Raw genomic sequence first — 17955 nt, 5'->3', positions numbered from 1 at the left:
ATAGTTTTAATAAAATGCTTATACCAAATTAGTTGTTCACAACGCAACGTTTTTCATTTTTGTAAGACAGCAGAACTATTAAACATAACGAAATAACTATATTAAAAGTAACGAAAAATATATTTTAAGTATATATTTTTAATAAATAAACATCAAATATATTATATGTATATATTTTTAATAAATAAACATCAAACATATTTTATCTATATATTTTTAATAAAAAAACATCAAATCACTGGTTATATTTAAACATAGAGTAGGAAAGCAGGAAAGCTCATGTATAACATACATACGTCACATCAATGTAGAATACAGAATTCTTGATTTATTTAAAATCGTCTTTTAGTTGCTTGGCAAGAAATTTAGCACTGTTCACCGCACCTTCCATGTATCCACTCGCTTGGCTCGCGGTTTCTGTCCCCCCAATATACAGATTTCCCCCGTAATATGCTTGTTGATACACACTGTGCCCATTATTCTTATGTGCGTACAGGCGCCCGGCATTCACAGGCATTGTGAATTCTTCCTCGGACCAATATGTGTCCTTATAATCCAGGAAATTCCTGGATTCCTCGCCAAAAACTCGAACAAGTTGATCTACAACCTTTCTTTTCCTCTCCTCTTCTCTGAACCTTGCTATGCTAGGATGCATAAATCCAACCAGAGCAAACTTAGTCCCGTCTGTGCTCGTCTGGTCGTACATCTGCTGAAACGGACCGGAGGAGCTATAAAGGGCCCCTGCAAGCCCCTTCTCCTTCCAGAAGGGAGTTGAGTATGTGATCGCCCCCTTCATGGAGTCCCCCATCCAGGTTTGGGTCTCCTTGGCAGTATTTATAACCCCAGTTGGTAGAGAAGGTTGAAAGGATACACTGTGAGCCAGAAGTTGAGGTGGGATGGTTGTTACAACCTTCTTGGCTCGATAAGTTTTATCTTTGGTTACAACTTCAATCCCTCCTTCAACTTGGTTTATATTTGTAACAACCTGAGATAGTACAACCCTGCTAGGATCAATCTTGCTGTAGAGTGTGTTTACAATGTTGCTAGTCCCTCCCTTTATTCTAAACATGTCCCCATCATCACTAGAATTAACTTTTCTGGGAGGAGTTTTAGAATCAGACTCGTACATAGTCCCTCCCTTCATATACTGCTCCATTAGATCAATGTTTAACTCCTTCAGGGCAGAGAACAGGTTTCTAAAGTGGGGGAAGAACCATGTCGCCCCCATTTCTACTGGGGCGCCGTCACTGGTCGAAAAAGTGTGTATCCGGCCGCCGATTCTGTCTCTAGCTTCAACCACTAGAATATCCTTCCCCATGTCGGTCAACTCACGGGCTAAGGATAATCCTGTAAGCCCAGCTCCGATTATAATAACATCTGTAACTAGCTCCGATGACATTTTTGAAATTTCTTCTGGCAGTTTGGCGGATTTAAAGAAACGTTGGAGGATTTTCAACCTATCGTTCATCCACCAATTTTTAGTTTAATAGGTTAAAAGATATCAACAATTCGGTTGACATGTGTTCCATGTGTCACACTTGGATATTTAGTTGTAACTGGTTGAAAATCCAAGTTTAGAGCTTGATAAGGAAGAATGAATCACTAGAACAATCTATGACTAGAACCTTCCTTTCCATTGCGATGCGACATGTCGACCAAGTTTATCTGTGTTTATTATAATTCGGGGAATAACAGAGTTATTCAAAATACTCCAATGAAATCAGGGAAGGAATTGGCAACAGCCAATAGGAGACAAGAACTCTCTATCCTCCCGACCTATCACCAGTCTTGGAGGTGAAGTCACAATCTACGAATGAACGCCGACTGACGCAAATATTGGGCCCTGAAACTTCTATTTTATGTTGAAAATAATCATTTCATTCAAAAAACAATATTTTTTCAGCATAAATTTATGGTCAAAAATATTTTGGAGTAATGATACGATGATATGATATTGAGATAATGATATAAAATTTTAGGGACCAATTTTTGAGTCGCAAAGTTCAAGGAGTACGTATCTACTTAACTCTAAAGCTGGTTCAAATCATTAAATGAGAGATATAAATAAAAAAAATTCATACAGAAAATACAAGTTCGACCTTATTAATGAAAAGTGATACCTTTTGTATTTTTTTTTGCTTGCTCGTATTTTTACGAAATAACATTAAAACCTAATTAACATAAATTTTCATGACAGCTTTTTAAGAATATTCATTTAGCACGAAAATGTATTACAAATCTTTTACAAAAAGAAAAAAAATGTTTTTTGTACTGACGATACGTAACATCAGTGATAAGCTTTATTTTTGAAAGAAAACTGCAAGGTAATAACGCAAGGAAACTTAATTGCGGTTGCATATACTAGCTGCGTACATTGAAACCAGTTCACTCTGGGCGGTGTTTATAAACAAGAAAAGTTGCATCAGTGTTCTTCTACTATCCGAGGAGGATAAAAGCATTTAGTTTTGAAAATTTTGATAATTCACTTAATAGTTTCTTTTGACCAGAATTTTTTCATAGATTTTTTTGGTGAAAATAGATCCCATGTCAGACTGTCTTGTGTTTACTTTACCGCCCAGAGACAGTACACTGCAGTACTTAAAATGCATACTCCTCTGAAATAACTTTCCTTTCATTATTACCTTGGAAAATTGCATTTAATTCGTACGGTTCAGCGCGATTCTTCTTGAACGCTAACTCCACGATTTTACTCGTACGCTTTAACATGAACTCCTGCAATGGCTCGACCGGAAGGATCAGCGTTTCTGGAGAAAGATTCATCCCAGGCCATAGCTGCAGGGGTGGAACATGCTACAGATTTACCCTGGAGAAAAAACAAAGATGTTAAAGACGTTTGACGCAATCAATGAATTCCATGCAAAAAAAGTTATTTTACAAAATAAATACTGCTTTCATGTACAGTACTGTATCGTGTACATACCTGGGGCACTGTAGCAGCTGCTGCGGGTGCGGGGAAGTGTTTAGAAAAGATGTCCCGGTACATGTATTCCTCTTTAGTACGAGGAGTAGACACAGGGAACCTGTACATAAAATGTAAAGTTTAGAAAATTTAATTCTAAAAAATGTGCACTGTACAAAAATATTATTATTATAGTGTAAATGTATTCCTCTTCAGTATGTCGAGTAGATAAAGGAAAACTATAATTAATGTTTTAATTAATTACATGTACATTGTACGTTGTAAGTTGTAGGTTGTACAGTATAGTTTGTGTTAAATGTACATTTTACATCGTACTTTTACAATGGAAAATCTATGATGTACATTGAACATTGTACAAAGTACAGAGCAATGATCTCAAGAATGGTTCGTACATATAATGTACATTGTACATTTACAGTGTACAGAGTACAGTGAAGAACAACGTACACTGTATGATTAATAAAGTAAGTTAGATAAACGTGAAAATTGTGAACACAAATTGTTATACAAGAGAAACCTTAAAAATGAATGAATTTGATAATCGAATAAATTGGTTTGATCCAGCAAAACTTCACATTTAATTAGAAACCAATACAAAATAATCTGTTATTAAATGATTTCACAATAATTTGCCAAGAAGGGGGGGGGGCTAACTTCATTTTATAACTTTCCAAAAGGGAATTGGGACTCAGCCCCCCCCCCCACGGCCCCGTCAGGTATACTACTCTAGAATAAAACAGAAGACTATAATTTACACATTTTAAAACTAATTGTTATAAATAATGTTTTATAGCTCTTTTGCATAGATTATCACAATTTAGCTACAGAAGAATATTCACTTAACATTGCTAGAGGTCGTCTTCTTTACCGAGCTTATTCAAGAGACCGATGTAATATCTTTTATATTTCTATTTATGTATTCAAATACAAAATATTAACCTAGTTTTTCGATGCAATAAATCCAATCAAATAGAAATATGTCGCTCAAATTTTATTTTGAAAAACGTAAAGATATCTTAAAGGGAGAAAATTGAGGAAATTGCAACATACGCGTAAAAAAATCAAATTAATATCAAACAAATCATTCAGATATTACAACCTATATAGTCATCGATTATCTTTCGCCACATTTGTATATATTTGATATTTCATACTAGTTTTGATTTTGTTTTAAAAATAATATTTAGCTTACAACTTGTTTTCGAACATTCCTGGAAAATATGAAAATGTTGTCTTCATTACCAAAAATCCTCGAAACAGGAATAAATGTTTTTATAAGTAACTCTCAGATCATAACAATTAAAACATATTATGAAAAATCAACTATATATAAATGTGGCGAAAGATAATCGATGACTATAGGTCGTAATATCTGAATGATTTGTTTGAAATTAAATTGATTTTTTTACGGTCTAAGTCGTATGTTGCAATTTTTCAATTTGTATGGACGCCATGTTATTCGGTATGAGACGTCTTTAACAATTTTCTCCTTATAGACGCAACAGATAGAATTAAGTAAGATTAGAAGCGATCAAAGGCGCTTTTGATCGCATTAAGCCTATACCCCCTTTCATTTTTCGCGAACACTCCCTTTAATGTTTAGCTGTTTTAAAATGTACAGAGAAAACGCACAAGTAAAGTAACGTTAACGTGAATGTAAACTCAATTTAAATAGTGAGCCCTACAAAGATGGCAATGCCCGATTCACAACGGTACCTTGAAACCTTTAACTGATCAATAAAGTCGATCAAAACATTGTCTCTTTTCTAGGTTTAAATGTGTTTAAATCTGATAATGATCATTTATGTTTGCAGTAGGCACAAGTCACTCATGAAGAGAAACCACAATTAAAAATAATTGGTTTTAAAAATGATAAAACATTGATATCTAATTCATACTTAATCAGACAAAGCTTTTAAGGGTACCGTTGTAAATCGGGCATTGCCATCTTTGGATGAAGGGTCACTTGAGATTTCAGTTTCTTTAATACTAGAAAACCAGGATAGAGCCTCACTACAGGGGCGCGAAGCACCCTGGATGCCTAGTAATTGTTTTGAAAACAAACCTTGAAGAAGCAAACTTCATTTGAAGATCTGTCACAGAATTCTCTGCCTCAATCTTCAGATGATCTATCCATCCGTAGCCAACTCCATCACTAGAAAATATCCATTATTTATCCATATTCAACTCCATTACTAGAAAATATCCATTATTTATCCATATCCAACTTCATTACTAGAAAATACCCATTATCTATCCATATCCAACTCCATTACAAGAAAATATCCATTATTCATCCGTGGCCAACTCCATTGCTAGAAAATATCTGTTATCCATCCATATTTAACTCCATTACTAGAAATATCCATTATCTATCCATATCCAATTCCATTACTATAAAATTTCCATTATCTATCCATATCCAGCTCCATTACTAGAAAATTTCCATTATCTATCTATATACATTTGTTGACCTTTAAAAAAGGTCAGAAAGCATACAAATAAAGAAATCAGGAAAAACCCAAATATTCTATAACATTTATTTAAGAAAAATAATATTGTTTTGAAATATTTGCATTTAAGGCAGAGTTAAAATTGGTTGATTTAGAAATTAACAAAAAAGGAATTAATGATGGATATTAGATGGTGCTTCATGGGAGTGTTGTAGAGCTTCATGTTGGTGGAGCAGATCCGGGAACTGGGACAACAGGGTTTATCAATGGATCGAAGGCAAGGCAACTCGAGATAGCGGAAACTTCGGACAAAGCCGTGCACAAGTTTCCTAAGTAAGCTTCTCAAGAAGTTAATAGGGAGATCAGAAGTATAAGCATGCCTGCTGTTAGTTCAGTATCTGCATCATCAGCACGAAGGAGTCAGGGGGGGGTGATGTAGAGCTCCATGTTGGTGGGGCAGATCAACAGGTGCGTTGCGCTGAGTATCTGCATCATCATCATGGAGGAGCCAGGGTAGAGACGGAGTTGTGAATATGAGTGTTTGTAACTGACTGCCGGGTGAAGCAGGGATCTAAGGTGAGCGGGGATTTGACACATGTGGTGTGCTTGCTTCCTGTGTAAACACGCATTGAGAGAATTAACGTCGGCATTTGAGTCGGAAAAATCGTCTTCCTTATATTTCGAATTTATTTTAACAACATTATCCATCCAACTTAATTACTAAATATCCATTATCTATCCATATACATCCAACTCTATTACTAGAAAATATCCATCATCTATCCATATCCATCCAACTCTATTACTAGAAAATATCCATTATCTATCATTATCCATCTAACTCTATTACTGTAAACTATATCTTATCTTATCTTACCATTATCTATCCATATACATCCAACTCTATTACTGTAAACTATATCTTATCTTATCTTACCATTATCTATCCATATCAAAATAAAAACCATTATCAAAGTATTTAAAACTGAAATCAAAAGGAAATATGTCTGAACCTGAACTGAAAAAAAGATTTTTATGAACATTTTCGAACATGAACTATAAAGGGATTGTTTGTATATATCTGGACATGAACTAAAAAAGGGGTTAAATGAATATATTTGAAATTATGAACTTAAAAGAGATTTGTTTATTTATATTTGAACAAGAACTGAAAAGGGATTGTATATATCCATTATAACTTAGAAAAAATTGTAAATTTAAACCTGAACTGTTCCTTCTGCCTCCATAAAACCTCTTGAGGCAGATACGGATCCTCAGGAGTATCAAATGCCTTTCTTAAAGCATACTTCTCAATCCTAATAGTACATCTAATTAAGAACAATAACAGGGAGAAAACATAATGTTTGATACTTTGGAGGAAAATAGAATTAAAGTATCGGAATGCAAGTTTTTTTTCCTTTTGATACTTCTTAAAAGGGAGTGACCGGCTATGTAGGGTAGTTGAACTGACTATGCAGTGTTGTGGAAAACTTCTTTCGGATTCATTTGAGACATATAAAACTTTTAAAGATCTGTAAATCCTGACTTTGAGCGCAAATTCGACGTTCAAAACTCCTTCTTTGGGGGTTATCCACCCCAAAGAAGGAGTTTTCAGAATTAGTTTCTTTTTAATTTAATTTTCAAAGGTGACCTGGGGGGGGGGGAGGTTTGGTTTAATATAGACCACTAAACAATAACCAAAACAAAATAAGAACAACGATAACTGACATATTTCCTGACATTTTACAAGAGGTAATTAATATTGATTTGCATGAAAAAGCCAAGCAACCAACCCACGTTATAATAACGTTTTAATAATGTTGTAATGACGTTGTTCTACAGTTGTCACTATGCGACATAAATTGCAAACATTGAAGTTTTCACAATCATCTGTTTAAGTGAGTAAATAAATTAGATTGACCTGTCTCCTGACATTTTACAGGAAGGATCCAGGTTCATTGCGTACTCTAAGAACTCCCGGTCCAGGAAGGGGACCCTGGCTTCCAGACCCCAGGCCATGGTGGACTTGTTCGCCCTCAAGCAATCATACTTGTGTAGATCCTTTAATTTTCTAAAAATCAGATTCATGATGTAGATGATTGGCAGGACTTGGTGTTTAAGGTCAGAAGTTTTTGTAAATCCACAAATGTTTGAAGAGATATCCGCAATTTATTTTCAATCTTTTAATTGTATGAAAAAGGTGAGCATTTATAGATACTTGACAAGCTAGACATGGAACCTGAGTTATCATACCTAACAGTTTCCTTGTGGAGTTCTTCAGGGTTTGGTGCTTTATGAAAATATAAATATCCCGCCATTATCTCATCTGCACCCTCCCCACTCAGCACCATCTTTACTCCAGTTGCCTGAACAAAATAATATAAATAACCGGCAATTATCTCATCTGCACCCTCCCCACTCAGCACCATCTTTACTCCAGTTGCCTGAACAAAATAATATAAATATCCAGCCGTTATTTCATCAGCACCCTCCCCACTCTGCACCATCTTTACTTTACTCCAATTGCCTGAACAAAACAATATAAAAATCCAGCCATTATCTCATCTGCACCCTCCCCACTCAGCACCATCTTTACTCCAGTTGCCTGAACAAAATAATATAAATATCCGGCAATTATCTCATCTGCACCCTCCCCACTCAGCACCATCTTTACTCCAGTTGCCTGAACAAAATAATATAAATATCCGGCAATTATCTCATCTGCACCCTCCCCACTCAGCACCATCTTTACTCCAGTTGCCTGAACAAAATAATATAAATATCCGGCAATTATCTCATCTGCACCCTCCCCACTCAGCACCATCTTTACTCCAGTTGCCTGAACAAAATAATATAAATATCCGGCCATTATTTCATCTGCACCCTCCCCACTCAGCACCATCTTTACTCCAGTTGCCTGAACAAAATAATATAAATATCTGGCCATTATTTCATCTGCACCCTCCCCACTCAGCACCATCTTTACTCCAGTTGCCTGAACAAAATAATATAAATATCTGGCAGTTATTTCATCTGCACCCTCCCCACTCAGCACCATCTTTACTCCAGTTGCCTGAACAAAATAATATAAATATCCAGCCGTTATTTCATCAGCACCCTCCCCACTCAGCACCATCTTTACTCCAGTTGCCTGAACAAAATAATATAAATAACCGGCAATTATCTCATCTGCACCCTCCCCACTCTGCACCATCTTTACTCCAGTTGCCTGAACAAAATAATATAAATATCCGGCAATTATCTCATATGCACCCTCCCCACTCTGCACCATCTTTACTTTACTCCAATTGCCTGAACAAAATAATATAAATATCTGGCCATCATTTTATCTGCACCCTCCCCACTCAGCACCATCTTTACTCCAGTTGCCTGAACAAAATAATATAAATAACCGGCAATTATCTCATCTACACCCTCACCACTCAGCACCATCTTTACTCCAGTTGCCTGAACAAAATAATATAAATATCTGGCCATCATTTCATCTGCACCCTCCCCACTCAGCACTATCTTTACTCCAGTTGCCAAACTTTTTTTCCTTTTTCAAATTTAAAGATTAAATCCTAAATCAAATCTCACCGACAGTCAAATTTTATACCTTTACTCTTCTAGACAGTAGGAACATTGGAGTACTGGCCCTTACAGTTGTCACATCAAAGGTCTCCAGATGGTAGATAACATCATGCAGTACATCTAGACCCTAAACATTAGTTTGCAGTGAACAACCCAGCATCGGCTTGAGTTTCTTTGCATTACACTTTGTGTGTTCCCAACACAGGGGAAGAAAGTTACAAAATGTGATTTGGCCCAAACATGACACTCAGTGTTAGGTTTGGAACATAAGCATGCTTTGGAACTTTCTTCCACTGCAATATCATGACTTCAAATTTCAAAATTTTTCAGAAGTGTTGTGTCCCCAGCAAGGTTGCAACATATTCGTAGAGTATATATTGTATGGTGAACTTGAATGAAAAGTGTTCGGTCCCCAGGAAGTTAGTACAATCCATATTGTACAGTGAAATCGAAAGAGAAGTGTCGGGTCCCCAGGAAGTTAGTGCAACCTGTCTGTATAGTACATATTGTACCTGCTGTACAGTGAACTCGAATGAGATGTGTTGTGTCCCAAGGAAGTTTTAAACCTGTTTGTACAGTACATATTTGTTGACTTTAAAAAAAGTCAATACGATAAAATAAAAAGAGATCTAAAGGTATTTCTAATCTTTATTTATGAAAACAAAAGGTTATGAAATATTTTCCCAAGTGGGGCTTAAATTGATTGGTTTAGAAATTAATAAAGAAACTATAGACGAATATCAGTTAGAAGGTGTTTGTAGAACTTCATGATGGTGATGCAGATCATCAATCTTGACGGCAGGCTTTCTCACAACTAGGCTTAGTCTAAGGGAGAGAGATTGCGGACTTATCCTGTATACAGGATAATGGAAGGAAGTCTGGTTCCGCCCGGATCTCTGGAACATTGCGGAGCGAACTATTGTTACCTTCTCCTGCGGAGCGAACTATTGTTACCTTCTCCTGCGGAGCGAACTATTGTTACCTTCTCCTGTGGGAGGGAGAGATTGCGGACTTATCCTGTATACAGGATAATGGAAGGAAGTCTGGTTCCGCCCGGATCTCTGGAACTTTGTGGAGCGCGGAGCTAGGTGTAAGCAGTGTCTTCTGTTGTTGGTTCCGTATCTGAATCATCATCACAAAGGAGCCAGGGTTGAGACGGAGTTGTGAATCTCGTGAGTGTTTTCGGCTGACTGACTGGTGAAGCGGGAGCTAGGTTGAGCGGAGATTTGACATGTGGGGTGTGTTATATGGCGGAAAAGGATTCTGTGTACACACAAATCCAGGGAATTAACATCGGCATTTGAGTCGGTACAATCGTCTTCCTTATATTTCGAATTTGTTTTAACAATATTGTAGCTGTTGTACAGTGAACTAAATTGAGAAGTGTCTTGTTCCAAAGAAGTTAGTGCAACCTGTTTGTACAGTACATATTGTTACTTTTGTACAGTAAACTCAAAAGAGAAGTGCTGTGTCCCCAGGAAGTTTGCAAACTATTTGTACAGAACATATTGTACCTGTTGTACAGTAAACTCGAATGAGAAGTGTCAGGTCCCCAGAAAGTTTGCAACTTATCTTTACAGTACATTTTGTACCTGTTGTCCAGTGAACTCGAATGAGAAGTGTCAGGTTCCCAGAAAGTTAGTGCAACCTATTTGTACAGTACATGTTGTACCTGTTGAACAGTGAACTCGAATGAGAAGTGTCGGGTCCCCAGGAAGTTTGCAACCTGTTCTGCAGCAGCCAGATCAGGGGATCCCTTCAAACCAATACAGAAAGATCTAAAAATAAAAATAAAAAAACTTAAGGAGAATATATAGATATAATTTCAAGTGACACTACATTTTTAGTGTGGCATGTCTGAATGACAATGGTAGCGTTTAAATCTTTTATGAGTAAAAATTATGAAGTTATCCCTCTTTCTAAATCTTAAAATTGGTGAGAGATGGCAAACTAGAAAACTTTAGTTCGGGGTGTACATAGGGGGTAATACACCCCTGCACACAAATAGAAAAGAAAAAAAACGGAACTTTAAGTAACATTGAAGGCATGCATTAATCTTTTAACACTGTATTCCCTGGAGAATGGATGTCTTTTACCTAGCTGGATCAAGATTCTGCTACTGACAGCTTTAAATATACTCCTTAAAATCCTGGTGAGCTGTTATTAAGTATCCGAACCCGTCGGAAAGATGCTAATTCTTTGGATTGAATCTGGTCCTATGTATAAGCATCAAGATGTCAGTTCCATTTACAAGTATCTGTCTGAGATAAACTTACAAGAATCAAGAATTCTTTTGTCGAATATATCCACACCTTCTTATCCCATTTGTCATTATAATAGCGAAATTCTGACAATGGATGCTCAGAATATCCAAACCCCACTTAGCAGTGACTTTTACTTTTCCAACCTGTAAGAAATATATAATAAATATAAACAATAGTTGAATCAAAAAGCTGCATCATCAATCCACAACATAACTTGTCAGAGAAATTTGACACCTCTGCTTGGAACACAAACAGTAAGAGATTAGAATGCATAGATCTACAAGAGAGGAACAAAATATGTATGTATTATACGCTAAAAAGAAGATACAACAAACAGCCAGAGCAAAAAATAACTGCTCTTTTTAAAATTTTGTGAAAAAAATTAATTTAAAGAAAGATCTTAAAATATCTTAAAATTGATTTTTACAATTACGGATCTCTACTAGTGACTTGAAGATACAAGTAAATTGTCAAAATACACGCGTTTTAAGATAAATACAACAATATCTTTATCTTTGAACTCTGATTGAAGATTACAGGGTACAGTTGTTAATCAGACATGCCATGAACTTACTTCTTCAAGTTCTTGAATATAGTTTATGTTTTTACCTTAATTTTCCTTGATTTCCAGCCTTATTGTATTCCCTTAGTGCTATAGAAGCAACCAGAGAGGAGTCCAACCCACCTATACAATTTAGTAATGAAATATTTTACTCAGTGAAAACAATAAAACTGTGGAACAGGAGACGACATTTAAGAAATAGTATGCGTATTTTAAGATATTGAAGTTGGAACCATTTATGGAACAGTATGTTTTGGTGACTTATAAGAAGTCTTAAAAAAACGAATAAAGTTATTGTCTCTATATCTAGCTAGAAGTCCTGTGGTTTATGTTTTATACCTGAGAGAAGAACTCCGAAGGGAACCTCAGCCAGAAGATGTCGACGCACAGCACTCTCAAGATTATTCCTGCAAAATCATTTCGAAATCAAGACATTTAAAAAAAATTGTAAAATGGAAAAATGTCTTTTAAAGATGAAAAGTTTTTTTTTTATTTTTTCCTGAGGGTTATATTGAATAATTATCCCCACCTTTTGAACAATTTTTTCTTTCGTATATTCAGATATTTAGTGCCTAGCGACATAAATGTGATAATTGTGTTTTCCCTGGGTAAAAGGTTTCGAAAAGAGGGATAAAAGATGCCATTACTCAGCTCCTCAAGCTTTTCAAGATTTAAAAAAAAAGTTGGTTTACCTCAATACTGTGTAGTCTACTGGGTTGCAGGGAATAAAATCAGGATTAGAAATCCATTCATCCTAATACGAACATTTTTATACAATATTTCATAACTCTTTACATTTGTGTTATTTAACAGCTAACACAACATTACAATTACAAAGTTTTTTTTACCAATTTTTAAAATCTAATAATTAATCCTAAATTTGAATTTCATAAAAGATTTACAAGAACCTGATAGAAGGGTTTAGGTTCAGGGTTCAATTTCTCCTTCTTCAAGGAATTTCCAACAACATAATGGCCTATAGCGGAATAGAAGTGAGTCAGCAATTATTTAAAAATAGTATAAACTTTCTTTTTTAAGCACAAAATCTAAAGTTTTCAAGCATTAATTTAAAATGTTTTTTTTAAAAGACTAGCCCAATGATTGAAAGAAATGTGAACAGACTCCCGCTTCTGATTGCAGTACATATTCCAGAAAACCGCCTGTAATTGTAATACATATTCCTAACTCCCGCCACTGACAAGAAATATTCCGACTCCGGTCACTGATTAAAGTAAATGAACTCCCGCCAATGATTACAAGAAATATTCCCGACTCCCGTCACTTATTAAAGTAAATGTTACAAACTCCCGCCAATGACAAGAAATATTCCCGACTCCCGTCACTGATTAAAGTAAATGTTACAAACTCCCGCCAATGATTACAAGAAATATTCCCGACTCCCGTCACTGATTAAAATAAATGTTACAAACTCCCGCAAATGATCAAAAGAAATATTCCCGACTCCCGTCACCGATTAAAGTAAATGTTAAAAACTCCCGCCATGCAATGATTACAAGAAATATTCCCGACTCCGTCACTGATAAAAGTAAATGTTACAAACTCCCGCAAATGATCAAAAGAAAATTTATACCTGGTGGAAAGAGTTCGATGTGATCACAGTTCTTTTGCAGACCTAGAAAGTCAAGGAATAAAAATTTGTTTATAAAAAGTGTAATGCATTATCATGGGGGGTGTTTTTCAGACTAAAATTCAGATTAGGTTCTTAAAAATAATTTTAAAATGTTGTAATTCTTGTTCAACTTTCTTCATTTTTTTGTGAGGATTTTTAGTTTCGAGTTATTCATGTCAATAAGGAAACAAATAAACAAATACCCAGAAAAATAATTGATATCTTAAATCTATATATATATACTTTGCTTGTCTCTCTGTATCCAAAAAACGTCAAAACGGCTGAACCGATCAGGCCCAAATTTTGTGTGGAACCTCACGGAACCCCAGGGAAGGTTTATGAATTATCGATTTTCAAATATTTGCTTCTAACAAAATTCGATTTTTGACAATTTTGAAAATCCACGAATTTTTTTTTATAAAATCCGCTTTTTCGTTTTATGTTACAATGCATTCAAAGAGAGAAAATGTTCACAAATGAAATAGAAGATAGCCTTGTATAATAAAAAAAAAATTTTTACTCTTCATATTTGTTGTTTGGAAGTTTAATAGAAAATCAATTATTTTGAGGAAAAGAGATTGATTTTGCAATAGGAATAATCATCATAAAATTCGAGATTAAAATAAAGATGAATCCAAAAATATATGTGTTTTTTTTTTGGGGGGGGAGGGGGTATTTTTTTTGGAAAAAATTACCTTTTAGTTCCGAGGAGAACCAAATAGTACCATCAGATCCATATCCAATATACAAGGGGATAATTCCTGAACAGGAAAAAAAATATCATAAAAAAGTCGACATATTTCTATTTTTACTGAAATTTTGACATATTTCTATTTTTACTGAAATTTTGACATATTTCTATTTTATATCGAAATTTTGACATATTTCTATTTTATATTGAAATTTTGACATGACATATTTCTATTTTTACTGAAATTTTGACATATTTCTATTTTTACTGAAATTTTGACATATTTCTATTTTATATCGAAATTTTGACATATTTCTATTTTATATTGAAATTTTGACATGACAAATTTCTATCTTTCATTGAAATTTTGACATATTTCTATTTTTATTGAAATTTTGACATATTTCTTTTTTTACTGAAATTTTGACAAATTTCTATTTTTCATTGAAATTTTGACAAATTTCTATTTTTCATTGAAATTTTGACAAATTTCTATTGTTATTGAAATTTTGACATATTTCTATTTTTTATTGAAATTTTGACAAATTTCTATTTTTTATTGAAATTTTGACATACTTCTATTTGTTTATTAAAATTTTAACATATTTCCATTTTTTTATTGAAATTTTAAAAAATTTCTATTTTTAATGAAATTGAAAATTCTTAATCTTCTTGAAATTAAACCATTTTGTTTAATTTTTTCCTGAATTTAATTTTTCTTACTTTACTGTTATGTTAAATTTTTCTACTTTTAAATTCATTTTTTTTATTTTAAATGATATGTTTTCCTTTTTATATTTGTACTAACATTTTTAATAGAATATTTCATTTTTTTCACATTTTTTACATTTATCATTTTTACTCAATTTTATATATTTTTTTAATGAAACTTTTAAAACATTTGCCTTACCAATAGGGTCCCGGGCTACAAAGTATGTATCAGTAGAGTTGTCGTACAAAACAAAAGCGTACATTCCGTTCACGTACACCTGAAAAATGCGTACATAAATGAGCCGTTAGCTATTTCTAATAGTCTATTATTTACCTTTTTCAGGAATTCTGGTCCATGTTCTTTGAAAAGATGCAAAATGACTTCGCAATCTGAATCCGTTGTAAAAACAACATTGGGATTTATCTTCTCTAGTTCAGCTCGCAATTCTAAAATAAATTATTTAAATGAAGAGTGAAATAATCCGAAAAAAATCTCGAGAAATTCTCCACACTATATATACCTTGCAAAAATAAAAATTTATATTATTTTGCATATTTTGTTTAGAAATCAATGTCTTTTGGTATAGAAAAACTGGAATCAGCGACAAAGCCATAAAAGCAAAGAAAAATGAATTTCGAACAGCCTGGTTCTGACTTACCCAGGTGATTATAAATCTCCCCGTTGACCGACAAGGCCAAGTCCCCGGATATATTAGTGATGGGCTGAGCACCTAGCAAAGTAATTATAAATAGTTTTCCTTAAAGGGTCAGACCGGCGATGTAAGGTAGTTAAACTGAGTATGCAGTGTTGTGGAAAGCTTCTTTAGGATTCATTTGAGACATATAAAACTTTTTTAAGATTTGTAAATCATGAGTTCGAGCGCAAATTCGACATTAAAAACTCCTACGTTTTCAGAATCGGTTTTTTCAAATTATTAAAAAATAAAGTAAAAATTATAGTGATCTAATTAGATGGTTAGGAACGCAATGCTAGAATCAATTATTTCGTTTTCATTATTATATTGAATTTCTTATTTTCTTAGAATGTATTCGCAGATTTCTTCAACTTCTTCAAATGTCGTCTTTTCAATAATTATTCCAGAAAATCTGCAGAAAATCTTTGTGAATAATGAGAAACCATAATAATGAGAAAATAGAAACTAATTATTGGACAAGATTACTTATTTTCGATGATAAGATTAAACTACAGTAAACTAATTAGTTTACTGTAGAATTTTGTTTACATTTTATGTCGTCCTTATTTAATAATTAAAAAAAAAACTAATTTTGAAAACGTATCCAACCCAAAGTAGGAGTTTTGAACGTTGAATTAGCGCTCAAGCCCAGGATTTATAGATCTTTAAAAAGTTTTATATGTCTCAAATGAATCCTAGATAAGCATTCCACAACACTGCATACTCAGTTCAACTACCTTACATAGCCGGTCCGTCCCTTTCAAGAAATGAAAATGCGGGAATCAATTCATATATAAATCCGCAAAATTGAATAATATCTAGTTTTTAAACATGCAAACAAATTTGCTCCAGATTTAAAAGAAAAAAAACAGAAGTCCAAAATCTAAACCTTTTTAGAATATTTGACAGAGATGCTAAATTTAATATATTGATCAAAAACAAAAACTTGAAAAAAAAACGATTTGAAGTTTAGAGTCACTTAAATTTTTTTAGCATATCTAGTTAAAGCTTTGAATCTTCACTTAAATACTTAAAAATAAGATTTCTTTTTTTAAATCTCAATTTTGTAAAAGGGAAGAATTACCCGACAGCAGTCCATTGATCGCTAATCTTTCATGAGCTAGGTAACAATTCCTAAAAACAACTTTTTTTGAAAAAAAATCTAAAATTATGACAGTACATATAATTGCAGCCTAATGTAGTAAACAAACTAACTGACACTAAAACGTAATTTCAGGTGACCCACTATGCAAAGATGACAATGCCTGATTTACAACGGTACCCTTGAAAGCTTTTTCTGATCCAAGTATGTATTAGATATCCATGTTTTTGTTCCTTTAAAATGTTTATTTTCACTTGAGGATTCTTGCAAAAGTAAATTGCGCATTTTTTGCTTATAAGAAACAATGAAGAAACTAATGCAAAAATAACGCGTTTTTTTCTGACCCGAAACATGTTATTTTATATCTGAATTAGGGTTCAAGGGTACTGTTGTAAACTGTACTGTACTGTAAACTGCTATCTTTGCGTGAAGAATTACTAAAAAATTGCGCTAAAGTCGACATTTAAAAAATTCAACTTTGTTAATTTTTCTCACAGTAAAACAGGTTAAAAGATACATTTAGAGATTTTTGTGTCTTCAAATTTATTTAAACAACGTAAAAGAGCACAGACCGAAATATGTTGAATTTCGGCCCTGACGGCCGAAAATTCCGGACCCTACCTGAAGCATGTAATTCCGTTCCAGTCCGGACCTCGGTGCCGGAGTAACTTAGACAGAGAGAGCAGCTCAGCTCTAAAGTAATTGAAATTTGGCCGAAGAATTAATATGGCAGAGGAGTATACGGGGGGGGGGGGGTGGGGGCTCGGGTACACCCTGGGTTGGAGGGTAGGTCAACAGGCTACGTGCACTGAGACCCATATTAAAGAAAAAAATTAAGCCCTCGATCTTAAAATAATTCCTGTATACTATTACTATCCTGGAAAACGGAGAAGGGGAAATGGACAAAAGGAAATAAAAATCAAAGATGAGAGTTTGCAAAAAGGAAGCCACAACACTCAGCTTAATAGACACTGTCATAGCCAAAGCGGAGGCGTATTCATGGGAGGGCTATGGGGGCTCAGCCCTCCCTGGAAAAGTGAAGGCTTTGAGCACAGCCCCCCCCCTGGCCTCCTCTAGTATGTTTATGGATCTTATTATTATGTTTTATGAACTTGTTAAATTTTAAATTTCGCGCGGTTAATTTTTTTAATTATCAAAGAAGATTTTTGCCGTTATGATATATGTAAAGTTGTAATTTGTTATTTTTTACAACATTAAAACGTCAAAATTCTTACAGATAATTCATTCTGGAACTTAATTTTCAGTAAACAGTTCCTGTTTTAGGTTAGTTTCAGCAATCATTCCAGGGGGG

The 17955-nt window shown here is 34.2% G+C and overlaps 2 protein-coding genes and 1 long non-coding RNA gene across 6 annotated transcripts in view; all 3 read right to left on the bottom strand.

Annotated features, from left to right (window-relative positions):
* Window positions 1–196: 196 nt before the first annotated feature.
* LOC111698039 (amine oxidase [flavin-containing] B) lies at window positions 197–1653 on the bottom strand. Its single transcript, XM_023468260.1, has one exon. The coding sequence runs from the start codon at window positions 1466–1468 to the stop codon at window positions 329–331; it is 1140 nt and encodes a 379-aa protein (XP_023324028.1). The 5' UTR covers window positions 1469–1653; the 3' UTR covers window positions 197–328.
* Window positions 1654–2196: 543 nt separating this feature from the next.
* Window positions 2197–17955, bottom strand: part of LOC111698038 (asparagine synthetase [glutamine-hydrolyzing] 2) — a 16002-nt gene continuing 243 nt past the window's right edge. Inside the window, exons 2-21 of one of the 4 annotated variants that reach the window (XR_002764451.1) lie at window positions 17265–17336; window positions 16626–16675; window positions 15506–15577; window positions 15181–15293; window positions 15046–15124; window positions 14140–14205; window positions 13406–13447; window positions 12723–12790; window positions 12507–12568; window positions 12154–12221; window positions 11862–11937; window positions 10661–10766; window positions 9014–9115; window positions 7648–7760; window positions 7316–7465; window positions 6618–6710; window positions 5007–5096; window positions 2942–3041; window positions 2643–2824; window positions 2197–2341 (exon numbers count right to left, since the gene is read on the bottom strand). Coding sequence is in view for 1 of the 4 variants with exons in the window: in XM_023468259.1 (XP_023324027.1) it covers window positions 2708–2824; window positions 2942–3041; window positions 5007–5096; window positions 6618–6710; window positions 7316–7465; window positions 7648–7760; window positions 9014–9115; window positions 10661–10766; window positions 11862–11937; window positions 12154–12221; window positions 12507–12568; window positions 12723–12790; window positions 13406–13447; window positions 14140–14205; window positions 15046–15124; window positions 15181–15293; window positions 15506–15577; window positions 16626–16675; window positions 17265–17336 (1639 nt within the window). In the remaining 3 variants the exon portion in view is untranslated. Of the gene's footprint in view, window positions 2825–2941; window positions 3042–5006; window positions 5097–6617; window positions 6711–7315; window positions 7466–7647; window positions 7761–9013; window positions 9116–10660; window positions 10767–11861; window positions 11938–12153; window positions 12222–12506; window positions 12569–12722; window positions 12791–13405; window positions 13448–14139; window positions 14206–15045; window positions 15125–15180; window positions 15294–15505; window positions 15578–16625; window positions 16676–17264; window positions 17337–17955 lie in introns of all 4 variants that reach the window. The other 3 variants (XR_002764452.1, XR_002764453.1, XM_023468259.1) reach the window with 3 other exon arrangements.
* LOC111698040 (uncharacterized) lies at window positions 9809–10201 on the bottom strand. The gene is made up of 2 exons (XR_002764454.1): window positions 9971–10201; window positions 9809–9914 (listed from the first exon to the last, which is right to left on the bottom strand). It is a non-coding gene; the product is annotated as an uncharacterized LOC111698040 (long non-coding RNA).

Source organism: Eurytemora carolleeae, unplaced genomic scaffold (assembly GCF_000591075.1).
Source record: "Eurytemora carolleeae unplaced genomic scaffold, Eaff_2.0 scaffold172, whole genome shotgun sequence".
NCBI classification, from domain to species: domain Eukaryota; kingdom Metazoa; phylum Arthropoda; class Copepoda; order Calanoida; family Temoridae; genus Eurytemora; species Eurytemora carolleeae.
Note: the sequence above shows the minus strand (reverse complement) of the source record. Positions and strands in the feature narration are given on the sequence as shown.